The sequence below is a fragment of the Aquarana catesbeiana genome, linkage group LG01, assembly GCF_042186555.1.
Source record: "Aquarana catesbeiana isolate 2022-GZ linkage group LG01, ASM4218655v1, whole genome shotgun sequence".
Classification (NCBI taxonomy): domain Eukaryota; kingdom Metazoa; phylum Chordata; class Amphibia; order Anura; family Ranidae; genus Aquarana; species Aquarana catesbeiana.
The window spans coordinates 59,092,096-59,119,670 of record NC_133324.1 but is presented as its reverse complement, the minus strand read 5'-3'; the positions used below and the strand labels follow the sequence as shown (position 1 = coordinate 59,119,670).

The following is a 27,575-nucleotide window of genomic DNA, read 5'->3' as shown; positions in this document are numbered from 1 at the left end:
TGAGATGGCTGTATTTCTGCTTATCATGTACACAAGTTTGGTAAACCTGCGCGGCATGTACTGTATATCTAAAAAAACACAGAAATAAGTCACAGAATGAATACAGAAAGATGCCATGTGATGTTATACTGTTGGTTGAATAACATTCTAAATGCCCTCACTGTATTTTTTCACAAATTGGTGGCACTGTACGAATCAACCCCAGATCCCGAAACATACATTGTGTGATCCATTGTACTTACTTGCTGGTGAGATGGATCTTGGGTGTAATTCCAAACTCCCCAAAGAGGGTGACAAAGACATTGGCATCTGTGCCGGCTCCTCGTACATCTCCAGTTATGGTGACCACTTCATAAACTATTGAGAGGAAAAAGAAAATAGCATCCATTGAGTTGTTATGAATAATACCAAACATCCTCTTCATTAAAGTGCACCTAAACTCAGACGGCCCTATGGATGCTAGGAGTCGGCCATATTGGTGAAGGTGCAGGTCAAAGTTGGGTAGTGCTTACTGTTCCTAGACTTCACCCCTGGCTAATGATTGCACAGTGCTCCAAATTTGTTTGATCAATCTCCACTATTTGAATTAAAAAATGGATATATAGTAAAGAGTGGTGAGAGTGCCATCATTCCAGACTTATATAGAAAAAAAGAGGACCCTCCAGAATGTAGGGGACTATTGTAGGCACAGCAGACAGTATGGACACCTGGGCAAAAATAGTATAAAACAGTATTTTAGTACATATCAGAAAAGGTTAAACGAGTACAATCATAAAATAAATAGTGGCTTGTAAATAATGCATCAGCAACACAATGATATTGGTTGCCAAAGACCTTGACCATGTAAAACACAATTTTGAGACATCCATGGTTTTACATGATCAAGGTCCTTGGCAACCAATATCAAAAGCTATTTTATTGCAATAGAGACCTACTGTACCGTGGATTTTCTGCAATAAATGCTTCTGATCTGCCTGCTAGCAAACTTGTTCAGGTTGTATACTGCGCTGTGCTTGCCTTGGTTCCAGGAGGAATCTTTTTCAATATGTATATATGTATACAACATCCCAGCTGTGCTCGCCTTAGTTTCAGGAGGAATCAACTCCAATATGTATATAACATCCCAGCCTGGCCAAGTTAAGATAGACAAAAACAAGAAAACTGGAAGAAGATGTTGGTGTCAACAAAGGAGCTCACAAATGTCATATTGTTGGAACAGAGGTAGGTACTCCTCAGTTTAGTTCCACTATAAGATGTAAATAGATGACGGCAGAGCTTAAAAGGGAAAGAAATTTAGTTTTTTTAAATGGGTCGGTCTACACCATGGGTGCTCAACCTGTGGCCTGGAAGCGCTGCGCAAACTGTTGGCGCTATATAAATCCTGTATAATAATTATAACTACAAGTCCCATGAGGCATTGCAAGTCACTGACCATTACAAGCATGATTTCCAAAGCCAGAGGCATGATGGGACTTGTAGTTCTGCAACAGCTGGAGGGCCACAGGTTGAGCACCCATGGTCTACACAATACACTGTGAGTGAACAAGAGAAAGGCCACCAAATCTCGTCCTACTACCACTGTGCTCTGTATACTACAAACGTCCTAGTGCTAGCTGCCACTTTAAAAATGAAATTATGAAATCTGGGTCATCTCTAAGATCAAAAACACAAAAAGATGAAGAGTGGCGCTACCCCCCTACAGTGGGGCTTGAGGTAGGTGACCACACCCCCTCTAATATAATAAAAAGATCCTAAATCACAGTAGTTGAAAGTGGATTACCAATATTCAATAATAGTAGTCACACAAAAACATCAATTGCTTAATGTGATAGTAATTCCTAATGTGATAAAAATAACCTATAAGTGTTAAACATAATATAGCATTACCTTAACAAAAAGTGACATGTAAATTATTACAAGTGACACCCCGTGAACAGTGAAAAAAAACGGTATTGTGATACCAGAAACATAGACCAATTAGTCATAAAAATAGGAAAAAATACAAGATACACAGATCATGTGCAAAATATACGATGGAAAAATATAGAATAAAACATGTGAAAATAAAAATATATAATAAAAAGTAAGTCCACATCTGTTTAGAATGCTGTTGCACCGTGTACACCACACCTCAATGCCGTGATTCCACTCCCTTGTGAATTGCTCACTCACCAGCTGATAAGGCCTCACACTCTCGTGTTTGGCCGGCAAAACACCTCAACCCACTATCATGGGGGTTATCATGTGGCCACCGATATCCACTGTTACGTGTGCCGAACACTTTTCCTTGAGAAAATGACTCCACATATAAGGGAAGAAATGCTCCAAATAGCGTGATACCGTTTTTTAAAACATTTAATCAAAACTAAAACCCACACATATGCACTCACATGGTAACTAAAATCAACTCGGCACTTCACAGCAAATTGAACTGTATCACAGCAAAGTATAACATAGCACGCAGTAACACTAGCAGGGACGGCCACAGCGGACCCAGGGAGTGTGGACGCCGGCGATCGTCTCACCCGTTCACCGCTCACGTTCTCAGCTGGTCCCCGCTCCGTCTCCCGTCAAATCTCCCTCTATCAGACTTCTACGATTGCCGCGTAGCCACGCCCCGACATGTTTCGTCATACGGACTTAATCATGGGGTTGGCTACTCGGCAAGGCAATCACAGCATTATGCAAATTTCGATGTACACTGGGCGGGCGTCAATCACTTGGCGTCTACACACTTCCTGTGTCCCCATGTGCAGAATACATATGCAAAACTCCTCCAAGATAGAATATACAGGTAAACAATATTCACTAGGATCCAAAGCCGGACACAATTTCAGGTGGCTTTATCAATAGCGATGTAAACAAAGCTCCCATCCACATAATAGTGTTTTTAAACCAATTTTTTAATTTTTTAATGAACAGGTTCAAACCTATAAAATCATGGTCTATGAGTGATATGTCTAGACACAAAATTTTTTTTTTTTTTTTTTATATAATTGAACCAAAAATAAAAATAAATAAATAAGAGAAGAGAAAATAAACATAATAAAAATAAAAATAAAAATGGAAATAAAAATAAAAATACAAAAACTTAAATAAAAAATAAATAATAAAAATAAAAATACAAATAAAAATAAAAAATACAAATAAAAATACAAAATAAAAATAAATATAAAAATAAAAATAAATATAAAAGTAAAAATAAAAATAACTGTGAAAATAGACATGCCACTCATAGACCAACCTATCAAAGTATACTATACTCTTGCTCAATCCTTAGACAATACAACGCCCCCCTAAAGGTGAACTGGAACCTGTATTGCACTCAGGAATTGCTAATAAAGCAATTCGGGTCCAGTTCGATATTCATTCCCCTAGGGAATAAACTTTTGAGCAGATAAATCCATCGGGTTTCTCTCTGAGAGAGATCCCTGTCCCTATTGGAACCTCTCCAAGATTGATGCACCACATCTATGCCGCAAAATTGCAGCAAGCTGGAGTCCTGATTGTGTTTCTCCTTGAAATGGAGAGAATGGTGTCGAAAACCATTTTTTATATTGGCTAAGTGCTCAGCAATTCTTACCCTCAGTAGTCTCTTGGTGCGCCCCACATAGAACAAACCACATGGGCACCACAGGAGATAGACTACAAAGGAGGAATTGCACGTAATGAATTCACTGATGTTAAATGTTTCCTCGTCTACATTGGTGATTTGAGTAGTACCTCTATTCCTCACCCGCACCGTTCTACAACAAATGCACTTTCTACATGCAAAAAACCCTTTAAGGTCAATCTTTAGCGTATGCTGGTTAGGTTGATCGAGAATTTTCTTGACCACCCTATGGGCAAAATTTGGTGCCCGTCTATAGATAAATCTGGGGTGATTGGACAGAATCTCCCCCAAATGTCTATCTCTACACAGGATGTGCCAGTGTTTTTTAAAAATTTTCTCGACATCTCTGTACTGGTGATGAAAATTTGAAATGAATCCCAGTTGATGCTGGTTAGTTGGTACCCCAGTCTCCTTGTCCTTCAAACACTATTCCCTAGGGATATTTGCTACCTCCTGGATTATATTTGCTATAGTGCTATTCTCATATCCTTTTTGGAGGAATCTCTCCTTCAATAGGTTGGCTTGAGAGGTATAAGTGTTCAAGTCCGAGCAATTCCGTCGGACCCTTAACATCTGTCCCTTTGGTATATTTTTTATCCAGGCGGGGTGGTGTCCACTCCTGATGGACAGAGAACTATTCCGATCTGTGATCTTAAAGAAGACTTTGGTGTTCAGAATGTTATTGGTTTTAGTGATAGTTACATCAAGAAAATTTACTGTGGTATCACTGATAACATAATTCAATCGAATGTTGTTGGAGTTGTTGTTCAGTCACGACACGAATTCCACTGCCGATTCCCTCGACCCCTCCCAGATGAATAGTAGGTCGTCTATGAACGGTAAAATAGCAGTTGGGGTGGTCTGCCATTGAATACTCGTCTATCCTCCCATTCTGCTGGAAAAAGATTAGCAAGGCTGGGAGCATACTTAGCTCCCATCGCTACGCCAACCTAATTTACATGTCACTTTTTGTTAAGGTAATGCTATATTATGTTTAACACTTTTAGGTTATTTTTATCACATTAGGAATTACTATCACATTAAGCAATTGATGTTTTTGTGTGACTACTATTATTGAATATTGGTAATCCACTTTCAACTACTGTGATTTAGGATCTTTTTATTATATTAGAGGGGGTGTGGTCACCTACCTCAAGCCCCACTGTAGGGGGGTAGCGCCACTCTTCATCTTTTTGTATTTTTGACCTTAGAGATGACCCAGATTTTATCTACACAATACACTGCTCAGTGTTTGGAAACTTTGGAAATTTAAACCCCAGAAGGTATCTTCTATCTTTCTCCTGGACTGGAATGTTTATTGATTTTACATTATGGATAAGGTAACTGGAAGAGACAAACACACAAAGGTGTGCAGGATCCCCCAAAACTCCCAGGTGATTAGAAACAGAGTATGGAATTATGGTAGGAAGATCCCATTATGGGAACATTCAAAACGTATAAGATGCCAAGGTCTGACTCAGCCCACCAGGCTCCATCTGTAAAGACAATATTGCCTAATAGTGGATTGGCAAGTTAAGTTTCCAACAGCAAGGAAAGGAGCTGAACCTCTGTCAGGTTTTTGAGGCTGTCTGTGGCCCCATGGAGGAATTGTCCTTAGTTCTCATGTGGTGGGAATATTCCCAATGGGGACTCAAAGAGTAATAAAAAGACTTTCACACTCCATTATGAAATCTATTAAAGTAAATGGTGGATGGTACTTGCCTACCACACCAGGTAAAAAAGCGTGGGTGCTCTCAGGAGAGGGTATACATTACAACAAAGCATGTCTGGGTAGCTCAGTGGTATTGCATTTTTGAGTGAGTTGTGCCAGTCTGAACTTGTGATTTAAGGGCGTTCTGGCGTTTTCAGCAAAAATGATGAGGCACTTGGATCTCCCATCAGCAGCCCCACTGCTTTTGGCATTGTTTCCTCAAGCCCAGCTCTCTGGCTCTCCTGGTTCATTCAGCCTGGCCTCTGCTTAGGGGATCTCCTGTCTTTCTTGCCCTTCCAAAGTGTATAAAATCTCTCCCCTGGACTCACAAATTGCCTCAGCTCTCTCAGTCTTCAGACTTGCTTTGCTGTCCCAGCTCTACCAGTCCTACAGGTAAGGAATCTCTCCAACACGGTGTCTTGTCTCCCAAGTTGATCACCTCTCCTGTTTGGAGTACACACCTATCTCCAAACAAGGGCACACACCTATCTCCCAACAGAAGGCCCCCCCGAGCAATGGCCAGCTTCTGGCTTATAACAAGTATGCAGACGTGCACTCACATGGCCTGCAGGTCTCTGGCAAGACATGGACACAGGATTGAAAGTAGAACTATAGGCAAAACTTTTTATTTATTTTTTTATTTTGGATAGAGCAAGGGAGGGTTATAACCCCTGTCAGATTTTTTTTTCACCATCTCTGTCCCATTGCTGAGATTTCCCTTCACTTCTTGTTCCATAGCAAAACAGGAAGTGAGAGGAAATCCCAGTAAATTAAGGGAATTCCTTGGAGACCCCCAAGTCACCGGAACTAGTGTCCTCATTGGAAGATTTCCCCTTATTTTTCTGGGGATCACCCAAAATTTGGGATTTTCTTTTACTTTCACTTTCAATGATAACGGTAAACAGAACAAATAGAGAGGGTTACTCTTCTTAACGGGGACACAGACAGCAATAAAAACTGACCTGCGTTATAATCCCTTTGCACTCTATTCAAAACAAAAAAAACGTTTTTCCTTTAGTTATAAGTTTTCGTCCCACCAAAGACACTTTGAAGCTTTCAAACTCCAGGCCTTGAATTACAATCCCCAGAGAACACTGACAAGCTAGCCTTCTCCACTGTGAAACAATACTCTAGATCTTCACGCTCTACCTTAAAGCGGTTGTAAACCCCACTTTGTTATTTTTATTCATAGGCTTACCTTTAGGTAAATTGAATATCTCCTAAACGTGCACCAATTAGGAGATGTTCACCCTGCATGCAGCCGCTGATGTCAGCGGCACATGCTCTCTGAAGGTCCAGCATACCTTGCCGGACCTTCAGAACTTTTTGCAGGAATCGACGGCTCCCGCCACTGCATGCGTGAGAGTGATGTCATCGCGGCTCCGGGCCACTCACAGCACCGGAGAACGCGATCCTGGAAGAAAGGACAGGGGAAGATGTCAGCCCTCTCAGCAGTGACCGGGCACCACTGGAAGGGCTTCCTTCTAAGGTGAGTATTTCATAATGTGCTAGTATGCATCACATTATGCCATTGTCTTGCAGGGTTTATTTTTGTCTTCAGCTGCCTATCCTCACACTGTGGAAGGCCTAGTGCTCTCACACTATATTTATAGGATTGCTGCACTTGAAGTTTCTTTATTGAACCGAAGGTTCAAACATGAATTACATGAATAACATGATGTGGAAATAGGTTTCCGTTTTGGACTCACAAGTTTTTGCCCTTCTTTAGATCAAACACACATCTAAAGTTCCAACTGCACACATGACTGTTTCGATACCTTTACTTTACACATTTGGAATCAATTATGTCATCAATATGTGCACACACACACATAATGTATATACCAGCCTTTCAACCAGGATTTCACGGATTCTCAAGAGGTTGCAGGAAGTTCCTTGAGCTAAGAGCAACGGTGGATTTTGATCTCCCACCTACACTGACCGTCAATGTAAAGGGGGAAATTTTCTACTGACGTCCAAAGTGAAGGGCCATTATTACCCTTTTTTGTTTTTTTTTTCCATATTTTTTATATAGAGCAAAGGGGGGTCGTAAAATAACCCATTCTGTCAAAATTCTCTTGGTACAGCACATTCTTTATTACTTTGTATATTCCTATAGAGGCAATTTACTACTGTAATTACACTAATATACCATAAACAATATAAAGAAAGACCAGCTAAGGTATATAAAATTGTTGGACATGGCGGGACTTTAAGTGAGGTCATGGACACGGTGAAGGAAACTAGAATGAATATACATGTTTATTGAAAGATGGCCATCTTTCAGAGACGCCACATTGCATTACAGCGCTCTTTTGGACCAAGTGAGGCACCACCAGTTTGGGCTGTCCATCTTGGCGCTCTATTTTCTTTTTACCACTTTTTTACCATCACTTGGGCACCTTTGTCTTGGGGGAGGCTTGTGTGAGCCCGCCTCGCCAGCACTGACTCCAACATACCTCAGCTCCCAGGACGTATGCACATGTTTGGTCCTGGTCCTGCATCAACCACACTCCCCAATGTATGGACTTCATATGTCCCCTGAACACCTGCCCCTGATGAGTGTCCTTCACAAGAAATGCGTCGGTCACATGGGATCCAGACATATGTCTACAACACACTTTCTATCCAGAACATCTTTCATTACTCCATCAACATGTTTACTGTTTTTACCTGTATTCCCTCCACCGGTGCTGCTGTATTTTACATGTATATATATGAAATGTTTGTATGTATTATCCATCAATGAGACCACAATGTGACGCCAAGTTGATATGTTCTTGTCGTTTATTGCACATGCACATACATATGTGTTTGCAATTCACCATGAAATGATGTTTACTACAATGTCTTTCTTTATGTGATTTCTTTTTTGACTGAGTTTTTATGCATCTCATTTTTTCAATAAACATGAATATTCATTCTAGTTTCCTTCACCGTGTCCATGACCTCACTTAAAGTCCTGCCATGTCCAACAATTTTTCCGCAACAGGGATGGAGGCACATTTCAATATGTGCCTCATTTAAAGTCCCAAATCCCCCCTCTTTTAGCTAAGGTATATAGTTCCAGATATAGTAAAATAATTACTGTGTGATAAATTTTCTAACTTGTCATGATGTACACTGCATTACCAGAATAAGTGCAAACAATATCATTGGATTGAGTTTGCATGCTCTCCCTGTACTAGCAAGGGTTTCCTTCTACACTCCAAAGAAATGCTAATAGGTTAGTAGGCTCCTATCTAAATTGTCGCTAGTATCTGCATACAAATTGGCTATGTACATATGTTATCACAATCTGCATGCTAGTGCTAAATCAAGTAATTAGGGAAGGTTGAGGAAAAACCTGGCGACCTACCTTATAAAATATTTGCCAAGAAAGTTCTAGGGAAAATGCTTTTGCGCATATGAGACATGGAGGTTGATTTACTAAGACTGAAGAACACAAAATCTGGTGCAGCTCTGCAATAAAACCAGTCAGCTTCCAGGTTTTTTTTTATATGCTTAACCACTTGCTGACCGCCGCAAGCCGATATATGTTGGCACAATGGCAGCGGTGGGCAAATGAGCATACCTGTACGTCCCCTTTAAGTGGCGGGGCTAGCGAGCGCGCGTGCGCCCGCCGCGTACAGGGTGACCATGCCCGCAGGACCCAATGTCTGCTGGTCTCCCAGCGATCGTGTCACGGAGCCGCAGAATGGGGCAGTGCCTATGTAAACAAGGCATTTCCCCGTTCTGCCTTATGTCATGACAGGGATCTACTGCTGCATGTGAGTTGAAGCCCATCCCCCCCACAGTTAGAATCACTCCCTAGGACACACTTAACCCCTTCATCGCCCCCTAGCGTTTAACCCCTTCACTGCCAGTGTCATTTACACAGTAATCAATGCATTTTTCTAGCACTGATTGCTGTATAAATGACAATGGTTCCAAAATAGTGTCAAAAGTGTCCGATGTGTCCGCCATAATGTCGCAGTCACGATAAAAATGACAGATCACCGCCATTACTAGTAAAAAAAAAGAATAATAAAAATGCCATAAAACTATCCCCTATTTTGTAAACGCTATAACTTTTGCGCAAACCAATCAATATACGCTTATTGCGATTTTTTTTTAACAAAACTATGTAGAAGAATACATATCGGCCTAAACTGAGGAAAAAATGTGTTTTTTTAATATATTTTTGGGGGATATTTATTATAGCAAAAAGTAAAAAATATTGCTTTTTTTTCAAAATTGTCGCTATTTTTTTGTTTATAGCGCAAAGAATAAAAATCGCAGAGGTGATCAAATACCACCAAAAGAAAGCTCTATTTGTGGGAAAAAAGGATGTCAATTTTGTTTGGGTGCAACATCGCACGACCGCGCAATTGTCAGTTAAAGCGACGCAGTGCCGAATCTCAAAAAGTGCTCTGGTCAGGAAGAGGGTAAAATCTTCCGGGGCTGAAGCGGTTAATTGAACAAGCTGAAATTGGAAGCTGATTGGCTACCATGTACAGCTGCACTTGATTTTGCCCTCTCCAGTTTTAGTAAATCAACCCTATGGATCTAGCCCAAAAAAAACGCTGAGATGGCTATATACAATGTATACTTACTTTATGTACACTTAAATATTCTGTAAACTCTTAATTAAATATTACTATTTCCTGTTTATATCTTCTGAGAATATTACAATTTTTTGTGAACTAATTGTATTTTATTGTATGATTCTATTTTCATTATTATTATTATTTTTACTGCTTAAGGGTTTGTTAAAGCAAGCAGTCAATGTACTCATTTTAGGCTGGGTTCACACCTATGCGAATTAGATGTGGATTTCCCCGTATCCAATTCGTATAGCAGGAGAATGTGACCGGCTCTCTATGGAGGGCGGCTGCGAAGAGCACTGCACAGAAACGCTGTGCGTTTTTAGCTCTGTTTCAGAGCCAAATTCAGGCAAAGATTCAGCTCTGATTCGTCCCTGAACCGGAGAATGGGGACGCACAGCGTTCCTGTGTGATCCGCAGCCGGTTCCAGTGTGAACCGAGCCTTAACGTGCTGTTATGATCAGTTTATTTAGCATAGAAAGTAAAAGTAGCTGAACCCCTACCCTTCACCCTTTAACTTCTGACGCAAAGCCTAACCTTGACCCTTTACTTCTTGACACCCGTGGAAACGCATATGTGCAGCAGCAAAGTGGGTGGGACTTTACACCGCACAAATGTGTCCATGGGCAGCAGATATTTCTCATTATGCACTCCCAGCACAGGGACCGAGCTGCCAAAGTCAGCTTTTGGTATCTAGTAATGAACGGGACCCAGCGGGACCATCTCCCGAGCATGTGACCACTGTGACAGCCAATCGGTGGTAAAGACACTGTTAAAGGGACACTAGAGCTGGGCGGGAAGGGGTTTTATAAATTGGACATGCCATGCGATTTTATTCATGGCAATTTTCCAGCATAATCATTTACAATTGTTGTTTCTCTTATAGTATATATTACTTCATGCGGCACTTCCAAAAAACTCCTGAGGAAGCTCTTCTGAGCGAAACATGTAGAGTAAGAAGTGGTTGTATATGTCAACAGAAATGATACAAGATTCTTGTGAATGTTTAGTGCGATTTTAAAAGAATTGTTTAAATAAAATTTATATTTTTTCTAAATTGATTGTTTATTCTACTCTCTGGTACCTTAAAAGTCCCGCCTGCCCCTTCCTCCTCCTTTTTTTTGTAAGTTAACCACTTCAGCCCCGGAAGGTTTTACCCCCTTCACAACCAGGCCATTTTTTGCGATACGGCACTGCATTATTTTAACAGACAATTGCGTGGTCCTGCGATGCTGAACACCAATAGAATTGATGTCCTTTTCCCCCCACAAATAGAGCTTTCTTTAGGTGGTATTTTATCACTTCTGCTGTGTTTTTTTTTGCAATATAAACCGACAATTTTGAAAAAAAAAAAACAATATTTTTTAATTTCTGCTATAATACGGTGCATATCCAATAAAAAAATTGAAAAAAAACTGAATTTCTTCAACAATTTAGGCCAATATGTATTCAGCTATATATTTTTGGTAAAAAAAAAAAAAAAATCCCAATAAGCGTATATTGATTGGTTTGCGCAAAAGTTATAGCATCCACAGACTATGGGATAGATTTAGGGACTTTTAAAATATTTTTTATTAGCAATGGCGGTGTCACGTCACATTCGGCTATCCATCACATTTTGCTACCTGCTGGAGTGCGCATGCGCGACGCTGCCATATGCGTTCCAACATTGTTGTAAGACCACTTTGCCACAGGGCCCCTCGCGGGCTCGCTTCGCTCGCCTCAATTCGGGCACAGCCTCGCTTCGCTCAGCATAATTATAATCTAACTCTATGTTCACTTGGATGGTGGGGCTTGAATCTGGACTCAGGGGTGTGGCCACAAAATTCTGCACAAGCTCAGATCGCCACAGTGTTGGAACGCATATGGGGGCGTTGCGCATGCGCAGTCCAGCGGGTAGCCAAATGTAATGGGGCACCATATGTGACGCTACAGCGGTGATCAGTGCTAAAAGAAAATGCACTGTCACTGTATAAATTACACTGGCAGGGAAGGGGTTAACACCAGGGGTGAGCAAAGGGTTAGGTGTGTCCTTAGGGGGTGCTTGCTAACTGTGTGGGGAATGGTCTGATTGGGGAAACATAGAGATCCGTGACCCTGCTTAGTAGGAACAACAGATCTCTATTTTCTCCCCTGTCAGAACGGCGATCTGCTTTGTTTACATCGTTCTGCCTCTCTGGGGAACGATCGCGGGTGGCCAGTGGACATCGCGTCCGCCGGACCTGCTGATTGTCTCCCCCTCTGTACACAGAGACTACTGCACGGAGAGATGTACAGGTACATCGCTTCCGGAAGGCGGTCCGAAAGCGGTTAAAGTGTAAGTTTACCTTTACAGATATAATTTTCCACCCAACTATTTCAATTGAAGGATGTGGGGTGAGAAGGGCCACCTATAAAGCAAATTTCCACCCGTTCATCCGAAATTTGCACAGAGTGTGGCTAGCTTAAGGTCTCTTTCACGCGGTTGATCTGATCAGGTCCACTTGTCAGTTTTTTCAGGCGGACCTGATTGGATGGTCCATGTATCCCTATGGACCAGCTGGTGTAAACGGACTTGTGTCCGTTTATACTCGCCTACCTCCAATCTGATTTGGTCCGCAAAAAAAAAAAAAACACAAGCTGATCTGCCCCATTCCATCTAGGCGGATCAGACCGAAGGGCAGTCGTGTGTGAACAGACAGCCGGTCTGGCCACAAATAGAGCAGAGTGGGCTGTGTCTGCATCCGTTCTGCATAAACTGAGCAGACATGTGGAATCTGTCATCTGCCCGCTCTGCTCTTCTCAGCAAGGACAGATATGCTGCAGAGCAAAGCAGATTTTGCCCTGTGTGAAAGAGGCCTTAGTGCCCATATTACTTGGGGGAAAAAGTATTTGATCCCCTGCCGATTTTGTACATTTGCCCACTGACAAAGAAATCAGTCTATAATTTTAATGGTAGGTTTATTTTAACAGTGAGAGACAGAATAACAACAAAAATATCCAGAAAAACGCATTTCAAAAAAGTTATAAGTGTATTTGCATTTAAATGAATGAAATAAGTATTTGACCCCTTCACAAAACATGTCTTAATACCTGGGGGCAAATCCCTTGTTGGCAATCACAGAGGTCAGACATTTCTTGTAGTTGGCCACCATGTTTGCACACATCTCAGGAGGGATTTTGCCTCACTCCTCTCTGCAGATCCTCTCCAAATCATTAAGATTTCGAGGCTGACGTTTGGTAACTCGAACCTTCAGCTCCCTCCACATATTTTCTATGGGATTAAGGTCTGGAGACTGGCTAGGCCACTCCAGGTCCTTAATATGCTTCTTCTTGTGCCACTACTTTGTTGGCTTGGCTGTGTGTTTTGGGTCATTGCCATGTTGGAATACCCATCCACCACCAATTTTCAATGCCCTGGCTGAGGGAGAGAGGTTATCACCCAAGATTTGACAGTACATGGCCCCGTCCATCGCCTCTTTGATGCCCCCCTAATGTTTCCACCTCCATGTTTGATAGTGGGGATGGTGCTCTTGGGGTCATAGGCAGCATTCCTCCTCCTCCAAACACGGCGAGTTGAGTTGATGCCAAAAAGCTTGATTTTGGTCTCATCTGACCACAACACTTTCACTCAGTTCTCCTCTGAATCATTCAGATGTTCATTAGAAAACTTCAGACGATCCTGTACATGTGCTTTCTTGAGCAGGGGGACCTTGCATCCGCTGCAGGATTTCAGTCCTTTACAACGTAGTGTGTTACCAATTGTTTTCTTGGTGACTATGGTCCCAGCTACCTTGAGATCATTACTAAGATTCTCCCGTGCAGTTCTGGGCTGATTCCTCAATGTTATCATGATCGCTGAAACTCTATGAGATGAGATCTTGCATGGAGCCCCAGAGTGAGGGAGATTGATAGTTATTTTGTTTCTTCCATTTGCAAATAATCGCACCAACTGTTGTCACCCTCTCACCAAGCTGTTTGGTGATGGTCTTGTAGCTTATTCCAGCCTTGTGTAGGTCTACAATCTTGTCCCAGACATCCTTGGACAGCTCTTTGGTCTTGGCCATGGTGGAGAGATTGGAATCTGATTGATTGATTGCTTCTGTGGACAGATGTCTTTTATACAGGTAACAAGCTGAGATTAGGAGCACTCCCTTTAAGGGAGTGCTCCTAATCTCAGCTCGTTATCTGTATAGCAGACACCTGGGAGCCAGAAATCTTGCTGATTGATAGGGGATCAAATACTTATTTCACTCATTAAAATGCAAATCAATTCCTAACATTTTTTAAATGTGTGTTTCTGGATATTTTTGTTGTTATTTTGTCTCTCACTGTTAAAATAAACCTACCATTAAAATTACTGATCATTTCTTTGTCAGTGGGCAAACGTACAAAATCAGCAGGGGATCAAATACTTGTTTTCCCTCACTGTATATAAATAATCAATAATGCTTACGCCTGAGTGCGATATATGGCTTAACAGTAATTGTGGGTATATATATATATATATATATATATATATATATATATATATATATATATATATATAAGAGGGTTCTTCAAAAAGCTTCCGTACCTTTCTTAACTCTATTAAATATAAAAAAGTGTGGAAACTTTTTGAAGACCCCTTGTAGATAGATAGATAGATAGATAGATAGATAGATAGATAGATAGATAGATAGATAGATAGATAGATAGATAGAATATATACTGTATATATATTTATATATAGTATACATATTTTTTATCACAGAAAAGTTTGTGACTTTCAATCGGCATTCTAATTTATCCCATTGGTGTTCAGTAAAGTCAGAACTCTTGAGTTCCTCCACACCACACTCATCAAACCACGTCTTGATGGAGCTGGCTTTGTACACAGCTTTTGAGATATTTTAGCCAATTCTGCACTTCCAGCCTCAGTCTGGTGAAGACCCTTTTTCTGTTTCCGCTTGACTGTGCGGAAACAGAAAAAGGGTCTTCATCAAACTAAGGCTGGAAGTGCAGAATTGGCTAAAATATCTCCGAAGCTGTAGCATTCCTTCACTGGAGACACCTGAATTCAGTTTCTAGAGGGGTTATCTACATACGTTTGTCCATACTGTAGGTTGGATTTGTCGAATATCCACAAACCTTTGCCCATACAGTATATCATACTTATTGACCTACACCTACAACCCAACAGTTAGCAACATGGGGATCCTAACTATTATAAGTTAAAAATAACCACAAAAACAATGAAAAGTTTTAACTTGTGTCTCAAACTAAAAGAATCAAAACTGTAGCTATGATATACACCTATTCGCACAAACCACGTAATCGCCCTTTACGTAATGGTTCCCTAAAAATGACATACTGTAGAACTACCAATAAAGACATTTGCAGGACCCTATTTAAAATAAACAGCAACACATCAAGTTACTTATGTATATGCAAATATTTCCATTCCTATAATTAAAATTATATTTAGCCATTGATTAACCACCATTAAGTTAGAAATAGATGTACGTGGGCTTACCTACATAGTTTGTGGAAACCCAACCATCAAACCTACACCAAAAATATGTGCACCTCTCCAAATTATAGACTTTAGGTCTTTCCAGTGATGGTTACTTTAATAGTACAGCACAATTTAGACAATTGTGAGCTTCCAACATTTTGGTAACCACTTGGGGAAGCTTATTTTCCATTACAGAAAGATTGTGCTTCTGTGCACAAAGCCAGCTCCATAAAGATGTGGCTTAATGAGTTTGGTGTGGGGAAGCTTGAGTCACCAGTAAAAGATCTCTGACCTCAACCCTACTGAACACTTTTAGAATAAGTTGGAACTTTGATTGTGAGACAGATCTTCTCATTCAATATCATTACCCGACCTCACAAATGCTCTTTTGGCTGAATGAGCACAAATTCCCACACTCCAAAACCTAGAGGTTATAGCTACAAAGGGAGGCCAACTCCATATTAACGCCCATAGATTTGGAATGGAAAATGCTACACACTCACAAAGGAGTGATGGTCATGTGGTCAAAATCTTTTGACCATATAGTGCATAAAGCCCCTTTTTTTTTTTAATGATTCTGGCTTCCATTAACCACTTGCTTACCGCATAACATACGGCGGCAGAGTGGCTCCCCTGTGCTGGACCATGTACCTAGTATGGGTAGGAGTGGGGGGGGGGGCGTTCTAGGATTATACACAGTACAAGCCGATCAGCAGGTGCTGGCCTATGGATGACCGTCGGCACCCACTGATTGGCAAGGAGGAAGACAGGACAGAGCTCTGTCTATGCAAACAATACAGAGCTTTGTCCTGTCAGTAGGGATGTGGCGGTTTTTGTCAGGGAATAAATTTCCCTGACGGGGAATAAAAACTGGCACACTCTTTAGTAAAAGCAGCACACAGTACACACACAAACACTGGTTAGGCACACATTTAACCCTTTGATTGCTCTAGATGTTTACACCTTCCCAGGCAGTGTCATTAGTACAGTGACAGTGTATATTTTTAGCACTGATCACTGTATTAGTGTCACTGGTTCTCTCAAAGTGTCAGTTAGTGTCAGACTGGCCACCATACTATCACAGTCCAGCTATAAGTCGCTGATCTCCGCCAATACTAGTTAAAAAATAAATAAACAAATAAAAATTCCAGTATACTGTATATCCCATAGTTTGTAGACGCTATAACGTTCGTGTAAACCAATCAATATAGGCTTATTAGGATTTTTTTTTTACCAAAAATATGTAGCAGAATACATATTGGCTTAAATTTATGAAGAAATTCGATTTTTTAAAAAAAATGTATTGGATATGTTTTACAGCAGAAAGTAAAAAATATTGTTTGATTTTTCAAAAATTTGCAAAGTCTTTTTTCGTTTATAGTGAAAAAAAACAGTGGTGATCAAATACCATCACAAGAAAGCTCTATTTGTGGGAAACAAATGACATAAATCTTGTTTGTGTACAGCGTTGCCCAATCACACAATTATCAGTAAAAAGTAACGTAGTGCCAAAAAGCAAAAAAAAATGGCCTGCTTATTTAAGGGGGTAAATCTTCCGGGGTGGAAAAGTGGTTAATAAACACATGCTAAAAGTGAATCTACCCTAACAAGCAGTGAATATAAAATAAAATAAGTGAATATGAGATAGAAGAAGCTCCACAGAAGTAATGATGTAATCATGTACAACTTAGATGGTTTAAAATTGTATATTCTTTTTTATAACTGTGTGTAAGATGTTATTCAATGTGACTAGTTGGACTAGCTGTTTCACAAGGCTTCCGTTTTGCAGCTTTATATACCTAGGACCTTATTAACAAATCTGAAAAAGAGGTTGATCTTGTCTCCCATGTCAGCCAGTCAGAGAACTGTTTCCATTCCTAGCTTGCACCACCACAATAGCACGTGGTATCTCATTGGTTACAAGACGCTGTTGCCTCTTTTTCTCTGCATTTGAAACCATGGAGGTTGATTTACTAAAGGCAAATAGGCGGTTTATTTTACAAGGGGATTTTTACTTTAAAAGGGAATTTTTCCTTTAGTTTAGGGAATGTGGTTAATATTCACTTTGCAAAGAATAATTAATCACGTGTAAGAAAATTTAAAAACAAAAACACTATTTTTGCTTGCACATGATTGGAAGATGGAAATCAGCAAGGCACCTCTTTCACTAAGCTAAGGGGAAAAAAAAAATACTTTGCAAAGCAAACAGCCTATTTACCATTGCTAAATTGACCCGTATATGTTAGACTCAGCACACATCAGTCATACCTTTTTTCTTGTAGTAATCCTCCTCTTCTTCATTAGATGACTCGGATTTGTACTGACGTAACTCCAGTTCATACTGTTCAAGGTAATTCAACTTTTTTGGCTTTTTGGCTTTGTCGGACTTCCTTTTTTTGTCTGAATCCTTGCTGGACTTTTTGGATTTTTTCTTCTTCGAACCTCCGTCCTCTTCATCTGAGTTTTCCTCTTCGTCGTCCTCCTTTTTCTTTTTCTTCTTCTTCTTATCGCCATCCTTCGACTTGGACTTTTTCTTTTTCTTGTCTACGACTTCATCTTCCTCATCATCCTCCTCCTCCTCAACTCTCTTCTTTTTTTTATGCTTCTCTTTCATGTCATTATTATTGGTCTCTGTTATAGATTCAATGTCATGTTCTATAAAGTCTTCTTGTTCTTCCTCCTCTAGAAATTCTACATCTTCTACTGCCACATCCTCTTCCACCTCTTCAAGCTCTTCATAGACTGGAGGAGTCTCTTTTAACTTTGATTTAGGTTCCTTGATTGATGCCTTCGCTTTCCTCTTTGACTTTCTGAAGAGGTTTTTTACTGGCTCTGGCTCCTCTTCATTCTCCGATATTGCCTCTACATCTTCTATCTCCTCAAGCTCTTCTACCTCATCAAACTCTTCCACCTCATCAAGCTCTTCATAGACTGGAAGAGCTTCCTTTACCTTTGATTTAGGTTCCTTGACTGATACTTTACTTTTCTTCTTAGGCTTTCTCACAGGGTCTTTTACTGGCTCTGGCTCTTCTTCGTCCTCCGATACAGCCTCTACATCTTCTATCTCCTCAAGCTCTTCTACCTCTTCAAGCTCTTCGTATATTGGTGAAGCTTTCTTTAACTTTGATTTAGGTTCCTTGACTGATACCTTACTTTTCTTCTTGGACTCTTTCACAGGGTCTTTTACTGGTTTGGGCTTTTCTTCACCCTCCGATACAGGCTCAGTCGACTTTGATGAACTTTTCTTTTTGACGTGGCTTTCTTTACTGCCGCTAGACTTCTTCTTGCCCTTTGAGTTAACTAACCTTTCTTTCACGTCCTCATCATCTTCGCCCTCTTCTATTTCTTCTTGGCTCCGGGCTTTATTCTTTCTTGGTGCCATCACTTATTCATTTACTTTAAAACGTGACTTTTTGCCCTCGCGTCCGGCTCAAGTATTGATGTGGCCGGAGATATGAAAAATTGGCCAATCAGGTGCAGGTCCCTTAATTAAACGGATCTGAGAAGGGGTGCATGGTTAAGCCTCTGATGTTGCGTTTTGCTGTTACGGAAGGACTATCTACCTGTCTCTATTACTTCGTCCTGCCAGGAGTGAACTCATGAAAAATTACTTACTCTTTCGTGTGTCATGTGACCGGCAGAGAAAGCAACATGAAAAGAGAGATACACCAGGCTAGCTTATCTTACTGCACTGAGTTCCCTCTCCATTATTCATAGTTTAGGATCGCTTTACAGATAGAGATGGCTCAGTTGTACCTTCAATATAGACCAATGAGTCCACCTATCATTAAGTGATTGATGAGGGGAAGACTGCATAAAAAGGACAAAGGGTTCAGGCTTTAGAAAACCCCTGTAAAACCTAAACAGTGCTTTAGTCTCTTGCAGCTCGGGCCTAAGAGGTTTTTTCTATTCCGCTATTGTGACTTGTCTTGTCATATTGCTGTGACAGTAATTATTTAGCGTGTTGCCAATATGTAACACTGGTGGTGTATTAACAGACTCGCTAATTTAGAATCGGTCATCCTGTGATCAAATTCCTCAACAACAAAGGGAAGTCCCAGTGTGTGCACAACGCACCTGGACAATAATTAGTACCGGCAGCAACCAGTTATGTAAGAAGAGGATGGTTAAATGAATAGGAGCAAAACCTGGTAGACCACATAGTAAATTTAGGGATGACAAAAGGTGAACATTGGAGAAGCAGCTCACCACCATAAGAACTCATTAAGATTTGCGGTTGGGGGGGCTCAACCCCATTTTTTTTTGGCCCTCTTCACAGCAGACAGGGGTGTTGACGTTAACCCCCTGTCACAGTTCGTAGGGCAGTATCAATGCCAAATGCGACCCATTGGGTCAGCACCCAACCGCCCCGCAACTGCATGCACTGTGCAGGCTTTTAGGGGTTGAAACAGGCAGAGAGGAGGCGACATATCACCTCCTTACCGCCTGTCAGGCACCTCTGAAAAGCAATCTGACCAAGCTTTTAGAGGAGGGGTAAACGTAGCCTAAGCCCAGGTTCACATTGAGGGCGGGTTTGAAATCGTGTCTATTCAAATTGCCCCCTGAAGTCGCCAAAAGTAGTACAGGAACAATAATCGGTGCGGCGCTGCAAATTCGGATGGTGCCGTTGCCGGCAATAGCCGCCGATTTGACATGGGATTTTTCTTGTCCAATCGCATGTCAAACAGCCCGATGTGAACATGGGCTAAAGATTCATTCAGATGGGCGCTGACACATGTCCTTCATGTTGACCCGCTGCCTGCTGTGTGTGAATTTACCTCGGAACTGCATGCAGGCAGCCCATGGAAGTGGATGCAAAAGCGGCGGCTGCATGGACACAGACGCATGTCAAAATTTGACGGCGGGTGCAAGGATCTGTTGTAACTTCAATGTAGTCCAATGAGTCTACCTATCATTAACCTCTTGGCACCTCCAAGAGGTTTAGGATGCCAGGAGGCGGGGCGGGGTTTGTGATCATGTGAATAATGTGATTGGCTGTCATGGCGGTCACATAATTGGAAAGCTCCCATTTGCAAGCAGCGATCGGGAACTTTCCATTAGCCACCTGGAACTCTGCCAGGAGCACGCAGGGCGTGCTCTCTCGGCACAGCTCTATTTGCCCCAATTCACGCAAATATGCAGGTGCTTAGCGCCAAGGCTCACCTGCCAAGAGGCCGCATATTTGCGTATGGCCGGCGCCAAGGGGTTAAGTGATTGATGTGTAGCAAGATTCCAGGCCTCCTTTAGTCTAGTGAGAACCTCCAGAGTCAAGAGCTGCTGACATCCTTCTGTATAGAGTGGGTTGTAAGGCATAGTGGGTGTAATGCAAGATAGATTCATGGGTGCCAGACACTTCTTGAATGCAAAGAGATTTTATTTCTCTTGAACAGAACTTTGGGAGAGAGGGTTAGGCCAGGACACCCTTAGGTAGTTGCAATGTTAATTTGGCAGACTCCGAGACTTCTACAGGTAGACAGTCATGCAGGGAAAGGCATCCAGCAAGACACCAAATCTGCATGTGTAGGAATGCTGTCTCCTATGGCAACAGTCTAAGAACAGTTCTTAACACAAGATGTAACAAACTTCTTTACTTTCTCTACAGTCACTTCTTGTAGGTTTTCAACCCACTGAGCTCCCAGTCTCTCTCACTAGACTTGCTGATTTACTGCCACCAAAACCCTTGAGCTCTTTCAATCTTCACTTTAGTATCTTCATCAAGCATCACCGCCGCTTCTCTGCTGGGTCCCTAGCTTGGCACTTCAGACAATTCTCAAGCTTCACCCCACTGTCCTGCTCAGTCCCTGGCTTGACACACAAGGCTGCTTTGCAACAGTCACCTCCGCTGGCTGCGTCCCTGGCTTGATACCTGCTGAAGTTTCTCGATTCTTCACCATCCACGGTTGGTGAGAGTACTGCTCTGGTACTTGCCTAAGCTACTCACTGTGGTCCTTGGTAAAGGTGGTTGGTCCCTTATTGGCAACAACTTCCCCTCTACCTCCGACCACGACAGGTTCTCCAGCCGGCAGAAGGTCACTTCTGGTTGGACTGCAAGCTGCAATCCCATCCCTATGTTGCTCTCTTGCTTCTGGATAGGCCCTCAGGCAGCCTAGCAGCCAGATGTGCCCAGGATAGGCCCAAACTCCGGGTTAGCAGCCCAGGCAATACAACACACGTCCACCCAGACAGCCGTCCAGGTGGCACAGAACACAGATCACCTGACTCCACCCAAATATATAGGTTCTCCCAGTAGGCCAAGGGATTTAAGAAAGCCCCTGCCCATTGCCTGAGATACCCCATATACTCCTAACCTGTCCTTGCTTTGCCCTTTCTTATTTAATGTCACCAGGTACCCGGCCACCTAGCGGCAGAAGAGAGAAGTGCAGCAATTCCAGACTTAGGGTGAACTCAGTCGATCCCTAACAATGAGCCAAGGTAACTACCAGCTTTCTTTTCTTTTCATTTTAAAGTTTAACGGAACAAGCTGAAGTTAGAAGCTGATTGCCTACCATGCAGAGCTGCACCAGATTTTGTACTCTCCAGTTTTAGTAAATTAACTCCTATGTGCAAACTTATGGTTTTCAATAATTATATTACATTTTTAGCAGTTCTCAGGGCAACAATTCAAGTAGAGCAAAGATCAATACAAATGGTATCTAAACATAAAGGTGCATATTTCAAAAACAATTATAGGCAAATGAAGCCAACAAAGTTATGACACGATAGAACTATTTGTCCTATAGATATGCACCTCTCTGATGTAGAAATTATAGGTGGAGTGAAAGGCACAAAAGCATAGCTCCCAACTGTCCCTGATTTCGAGGAACTGTCCCTGATTTGGAGAAATGTCCCTCTGTCCCTCTTTCCTCCTCATCTGTCCCTCATTTTGGTCTGATCTCTATAGATGTATATAAAATGCACTTTTTATCTATCAAAAAGTGTTTTCCAGTGCTAAACCTTAGATTGTTGTGTTTGTACATTTCAAAAGCCAATCTAAAAAAATAGAAGTGTTAAAATCATGCACTTGTGGATTTAACTAATAATTATTTTAGTATAACTCTCCCTTAAGGGGGCGTGGCAGGGGGTGTGTCCTATGGCTACATACTTTTGCTAATTGGTGTCCCTCATTCCCATCTCAAAAAGTTGGGAGGTATGCATCACTTCCGTTTTACCGAAGCCTTAAAGGCACCACATTTCAAAAAAATGACAGGATTCAAAACTGACAAACTTGGCGTTTTGAATGCTTTTAAGTGCAAAGGAGGGATATGGGGTCTTATAGGCCCCGGATCCCTCCATAAAGAGTACCTGTCACTGACTGTTGCTGTCACAAGGGATGTTTACAGTGATCAAAAGTAAATAAATTTAAAGGGACAGTGTAAAAAAAAAGAGAAAAAAGACAAATTTAAAGCGCCCCATCCCTCCCCAGAAGTGAACGGACACGTAAGTTGCGCCCGCAAATGTAAACGACATTCAAACCACACATGTGAGGTATCCCTGCGATTGTTAGATCGAGAGCAATACTTCTAGCACTGGAGTCCCTCTGTAACTCTAAACTGGCAACTGTTAAAAAATTTTTAAAGCATCGTCTTTGGAGATTTTTAAGTACCGTAGTTTGTCACCATTCCACGAGTGTGCGCAATTTCAAAGCTTGACATGTTAGGTATCTATTTACTTGGCGTAACATCATCTTTCACATTATACAAAAAAAGTTGTCTAACTTTACTGTTTTTGTTTTTTTTTTTTTTATTCATAAAAGTGTATTTCTTCCAAAAAAATTTCACTTGAAAGACTGCTGTGAAAAAACCATGTAACATAAAATATTGCGATCGACATTTTATTCTCTAGGGTCTCTGCTAAAAAAAATATGTATATATATCTATATCTATAGATGTATCTATAGATATATCTATCTATCTATCTATCTATCTATCTATCTATCTATCTATCTATCTATCTATCTATCTATCTATCTATCTATATTTATATATATATATATATATATATATATATATATATATATATATAGATATATATAGATCTATATATATATAGATATATATATATCTATATATATATAGATATATATATATCTATATATATATATATCTATATATATCTAGATATATATATATATAGATATCTATATATATCTATATATATATAGATATATATATATATGGATAGATATAGATATATCTATAGATATATATTTATATATCTATATAGGGGTATATATATCTATAGATATAGATAGATCTATATCTATAGATATATATAATATTTGGGGGTTCTAAGTAATTTTCTAGCACAAAATACAGATTTTAACTTGTAAGCAACAAGTGTCAGAAAAAGGCTTAGTCTCCAAGGGGTTAAAGCAGTATGAAACCCAAAAATGTACTATATTGAAGCTCAGTCCTTATTTGTGGTGGCTGCATTAATGTTTTTAACCTTTTTTTCCCCATCATTTTCACCTGGTGATCCGGCCAGAAACACACTTCCTGTCTTTAGTCAGCTCTGGCTTAACTGGCTGAATCACCAGGTGAAAATGAAGGGGGGGGGGGGGGGAGCTCAGAAAAGAAAACAAATGCAGCCACCACATCTAAGAATTGGTAAGAATCCATATATTCCATATCACTTAAAGTGGTTGTAAACCTCAGACATGAAATATGAACAAAGCATATCCCTCTATAGTGTGTACTTGTCTCAATCCAGAGCACTAAGTGTCATTTCTGTCTGCTGCCTCCTTCCTCTGCTATGTGTATCACCCACTTCTGACAAGTGTTCCTGACACCAAGAGGTAAAAAGGTGACAGGGGAGGGAGCTCCAACACACAGCCTATGATTGACAGCCTCAGCTCCGTTCTTGTGTGCTGTGCGAAGGTGGGTGTTTCCCTTTCTCTTTCCCTTCAATCAGCTCTCACTGAGCTCTGCAGAGTGGGACTTCAGCTCCCCGCCCCCCCCCCCCTGCTTTCTGAAAGCTCAGACAAGCTGTAGAAACTCTGGTAATCCCTACAATACGAAAATGGGTAGCGGAAGAGAACTATACTATGTGCATGGATGAGTTGGTAGCTATAGCTAACGAAAACGACTCCAAGTTTAGGGAAGTATGGAATATATGGATTCTCCCCTGATATTGCCTTTTATGAGATTAATAGATACAGCTATCCCGTGTTCAAAAGTCATGTCTGGTTGACATCCACAGTCAAACACCACAGGATAACAGATAGGGATATCATTTCTTTTTTTTTTTCTTTTGGAAGCTATCCCTGGTCGATAACCCCCCCCCCCCTTTTGTTGAACGCTACCTTGGCCCCCCACCTTTTTTTCTAGCTTTTGTTTGTTTTTGGTCTCCCTTATTTGCTGGAAAAAATGGCCTTGATAGTAAACACTTTTTCCGCGTACACACGATCGGACTTCTCGTTGGAAAAAGATATGACGGCTTTTCCGACGGGATTCCGCTCAAGTTTGCCTTGCATACACGCGGTCGCTGAACTTACAACCGTCAACAACGCGGTGACATACAACACTACGACGAGGTGAGAAAATGAAGTTCAATGCTTCTGAGCATGCGTCGAATTGTTTCCGAGCATGCGTAGGAATTTTGCGCATTGGAATTGCCACAGACGATCGTATTTTCGGATAGGAACTTTTCCCGACCGAAAAATTGAGAACCTGCTAACAATCTTTTGCTGGCTGGAATTCGGACAGCAAAAGTCCAATGGAGCGTACACACGGTCGCATTTTCCGATGAAAAACTCTCATCGGTCTTTTGCGAGCCGAAATTCCGATCGTATGTATGCAGCATTAGTCATTGTACTACGGTCCAACTTTGTGTTTTGCAGTTGCTGAAGGATAAGATTGGACTGTACGTTGTCACTACTAATTATTGGTAGTTACATCTTACCCAATCAATTGTTACTACTAATGTCATAGTGCCACATCTTTCAATTAAATTTAATCATGCAAAAAAAAAAATCTGGACTTTGAACAGCTGTAGAGAAGAGAACACTGCAGAGAAACGGGTACAACTTATGTTGGAGGATTTGTTTCATCTCTGTGTGTCACCTGAGGCCAGTCACTTCACTGGGTATATGAAGGGTTTACAACCACTTTAAAGAACAACTCTTTGTAAGGTGATGGGAGTGACATCCTTCCCCATAGATCAAAGTGGCCTCTTCTTATTAGGGTAGAACATAATGACGCCCAGGTTGCTGGAGGTGGCAGTTACTTATTTAATGAAACAGTTGCTCATTGATTGCACACAACGGGAGCCTGCCAGCAAGTCCTGGCCAGTGATTCACGGCCGGGACCTGCTGATCGGCTGTGTCCAATCACAGCCCCGAGCTCTGTGCTGGTAAACAACACAGAGCTCTTGTACAGAGGGAGCGATCTGCCAGTTTCTCATCCCTGCAAAGGGGGGGGGGGGTGAGAAACTGAGAGATCATTAGTGAAGATCAGCACACATTACACACATTGTTAGGCACACTTTTAACCCTTTGCTCGCCCTAGATGTTAACCCCTTTGCAGCCAGTGTCATTAGTACATTAGCACTGATCACTGTATTAGTGCCACTGGTGATGTCAATGGCAGTCAGTTAGTGTCGGACTGACTGCCGCAGTATCGCAGTCCCGTTATAAGTCCCATTAGTAGTATAACATTTTTTTTTAATTTTAGTATATATACACCATAGTTTATATAACTTTCATGCCAACCAATCAATACAAACAATACACTTATTGGGATTTTTTTTTAATCAAAAAACCTGTAGCAGATTACATATTGGCCAAAATTTATGAAGACTTTTTTTTTTTATAGGATATGTTTTATGGCAGAAAGTAAAAACTATTGATTTTTTTTCCTCAAAATGTTCCGCCTTTTTTCATTTATATATGGCAAAACATTAAAAAAAAAATAATAAAGAGTGGTGATCACATAACATTAAAAAAAAAAGCTTTATTTGTGTGAAAAAAAAAATGATATAAATTTTGTTTGGGTAAAGCGTTGCATGACCGCGCAATGACCAGTTAAAGCAGTGCAGTGCCGAACAGCATAAAACGGCCTGGTCATGAATGGGGTAAAAACTGCCGGAGCTGAAGTGGATATATAGACTCCTGAATGTAAAAAAAAATTGCTAAATATTAATTGTTTTCCAGTAAAGGGATATAATCAGTAGCACAATAACTTAGTGGTTAGCACTTCCGCCTTGAAGCACTGAGGTCCTCAGTTTAAAGAGGAAGTAAACGTCCATCTTTTATCTATAGGTGAGCTTATAATAAGGCTTACCTATGGTAAAGGTAGTGTAAATATCTCCTAAACGTGTACCATTTAGGAGATATTTACATTACATGCAGCCGGTGACATCACTGGGGCATGCGCACTGAAGGAACGGCCACCCGTGCTGTTCCTTCAGATCCCCGTGACATCATCATGGCTCCAGCCATTCACAGAGCCGGAGTCCGCGAACCCATAAGCAGGACGGGTGAAGATGGGAGCCCCTACAGTGCTGACTTCTCGGCGTGGGGGAGGGACGTTCGCTTTAAGGTAGCACATAATGTGCTAGTATGTGATGCATACTAGCACATTATTCCTTTACCTTGCAGGTTCCCAAAAGAAAAAAAATGGCCAGCAGTTTACAACCGCTTGAAAATCCCATCCAGGACAGTATAGAGTTTGCACGTTCTTCCTGTGCTTGTATTGGTTTTTTTCTCCCACTCCAAAATCTTAGATTGTAAGCTCCTTGCAGTCAGGGACTGATATGAAGGTATATTTTGTACAGTAAATTTTCGGTACTTTTTAAAACTTATATATTTATATATATATTTATAAACTTATATATACTTATATAATAAAATAAATTATTCTAGCTTTTCATGACCCCCCCCCACTGTTCACACCGATTTGAGACACATGGAGGAGTATGAAGGATTTTAGGTGATGATGAGAGTTATGGAGGATTTTAGGGGATGATGAGAGTTATGGAGGATTTTAGGGGATGATGAGAGTTATGGAGGATTTTAGGAGATGATGAGAGTTATGGAGGATTTTAGGGGATGATGAGAGTTATGGAGGATTTTAGGAGATGATGAGAGTTATGGAGGATTTTAGGGGATGATGAGAGTTATGGAGGATTTTAGGGGATGATGAGAGTTATGGAGGATTTTAGGAGATGATGAGAGTTATGGAGGATTTTAGG

At 41.0% G+C, this 27,575-nt stretch overlaps 1 protein-coding gene across 2 annotated transcripts in view; it reads right to left on the bottom strand.

The window, feature by feature from the left end:
* The window catches only part of LOXHD1 (lipoxygenase homology PLAT domains 1), a 359,211-nt gene that overhangs the window by 233,605 nt on the left and 98,031 nt on the right, over positions 1-27,575 (bottom strand). For both annotated transcript variants that reach the window (XM_073619032.1, XM_073619042.1), the window contains exon 8: positions 243-357. In XM_073619032.1, the coding sequence (XP_073475133.1) occupies positions 243-357 (115 nt within the window). The remainder of the gene's footprint in view (positions 1-242; positions 358-27,575) is intronic.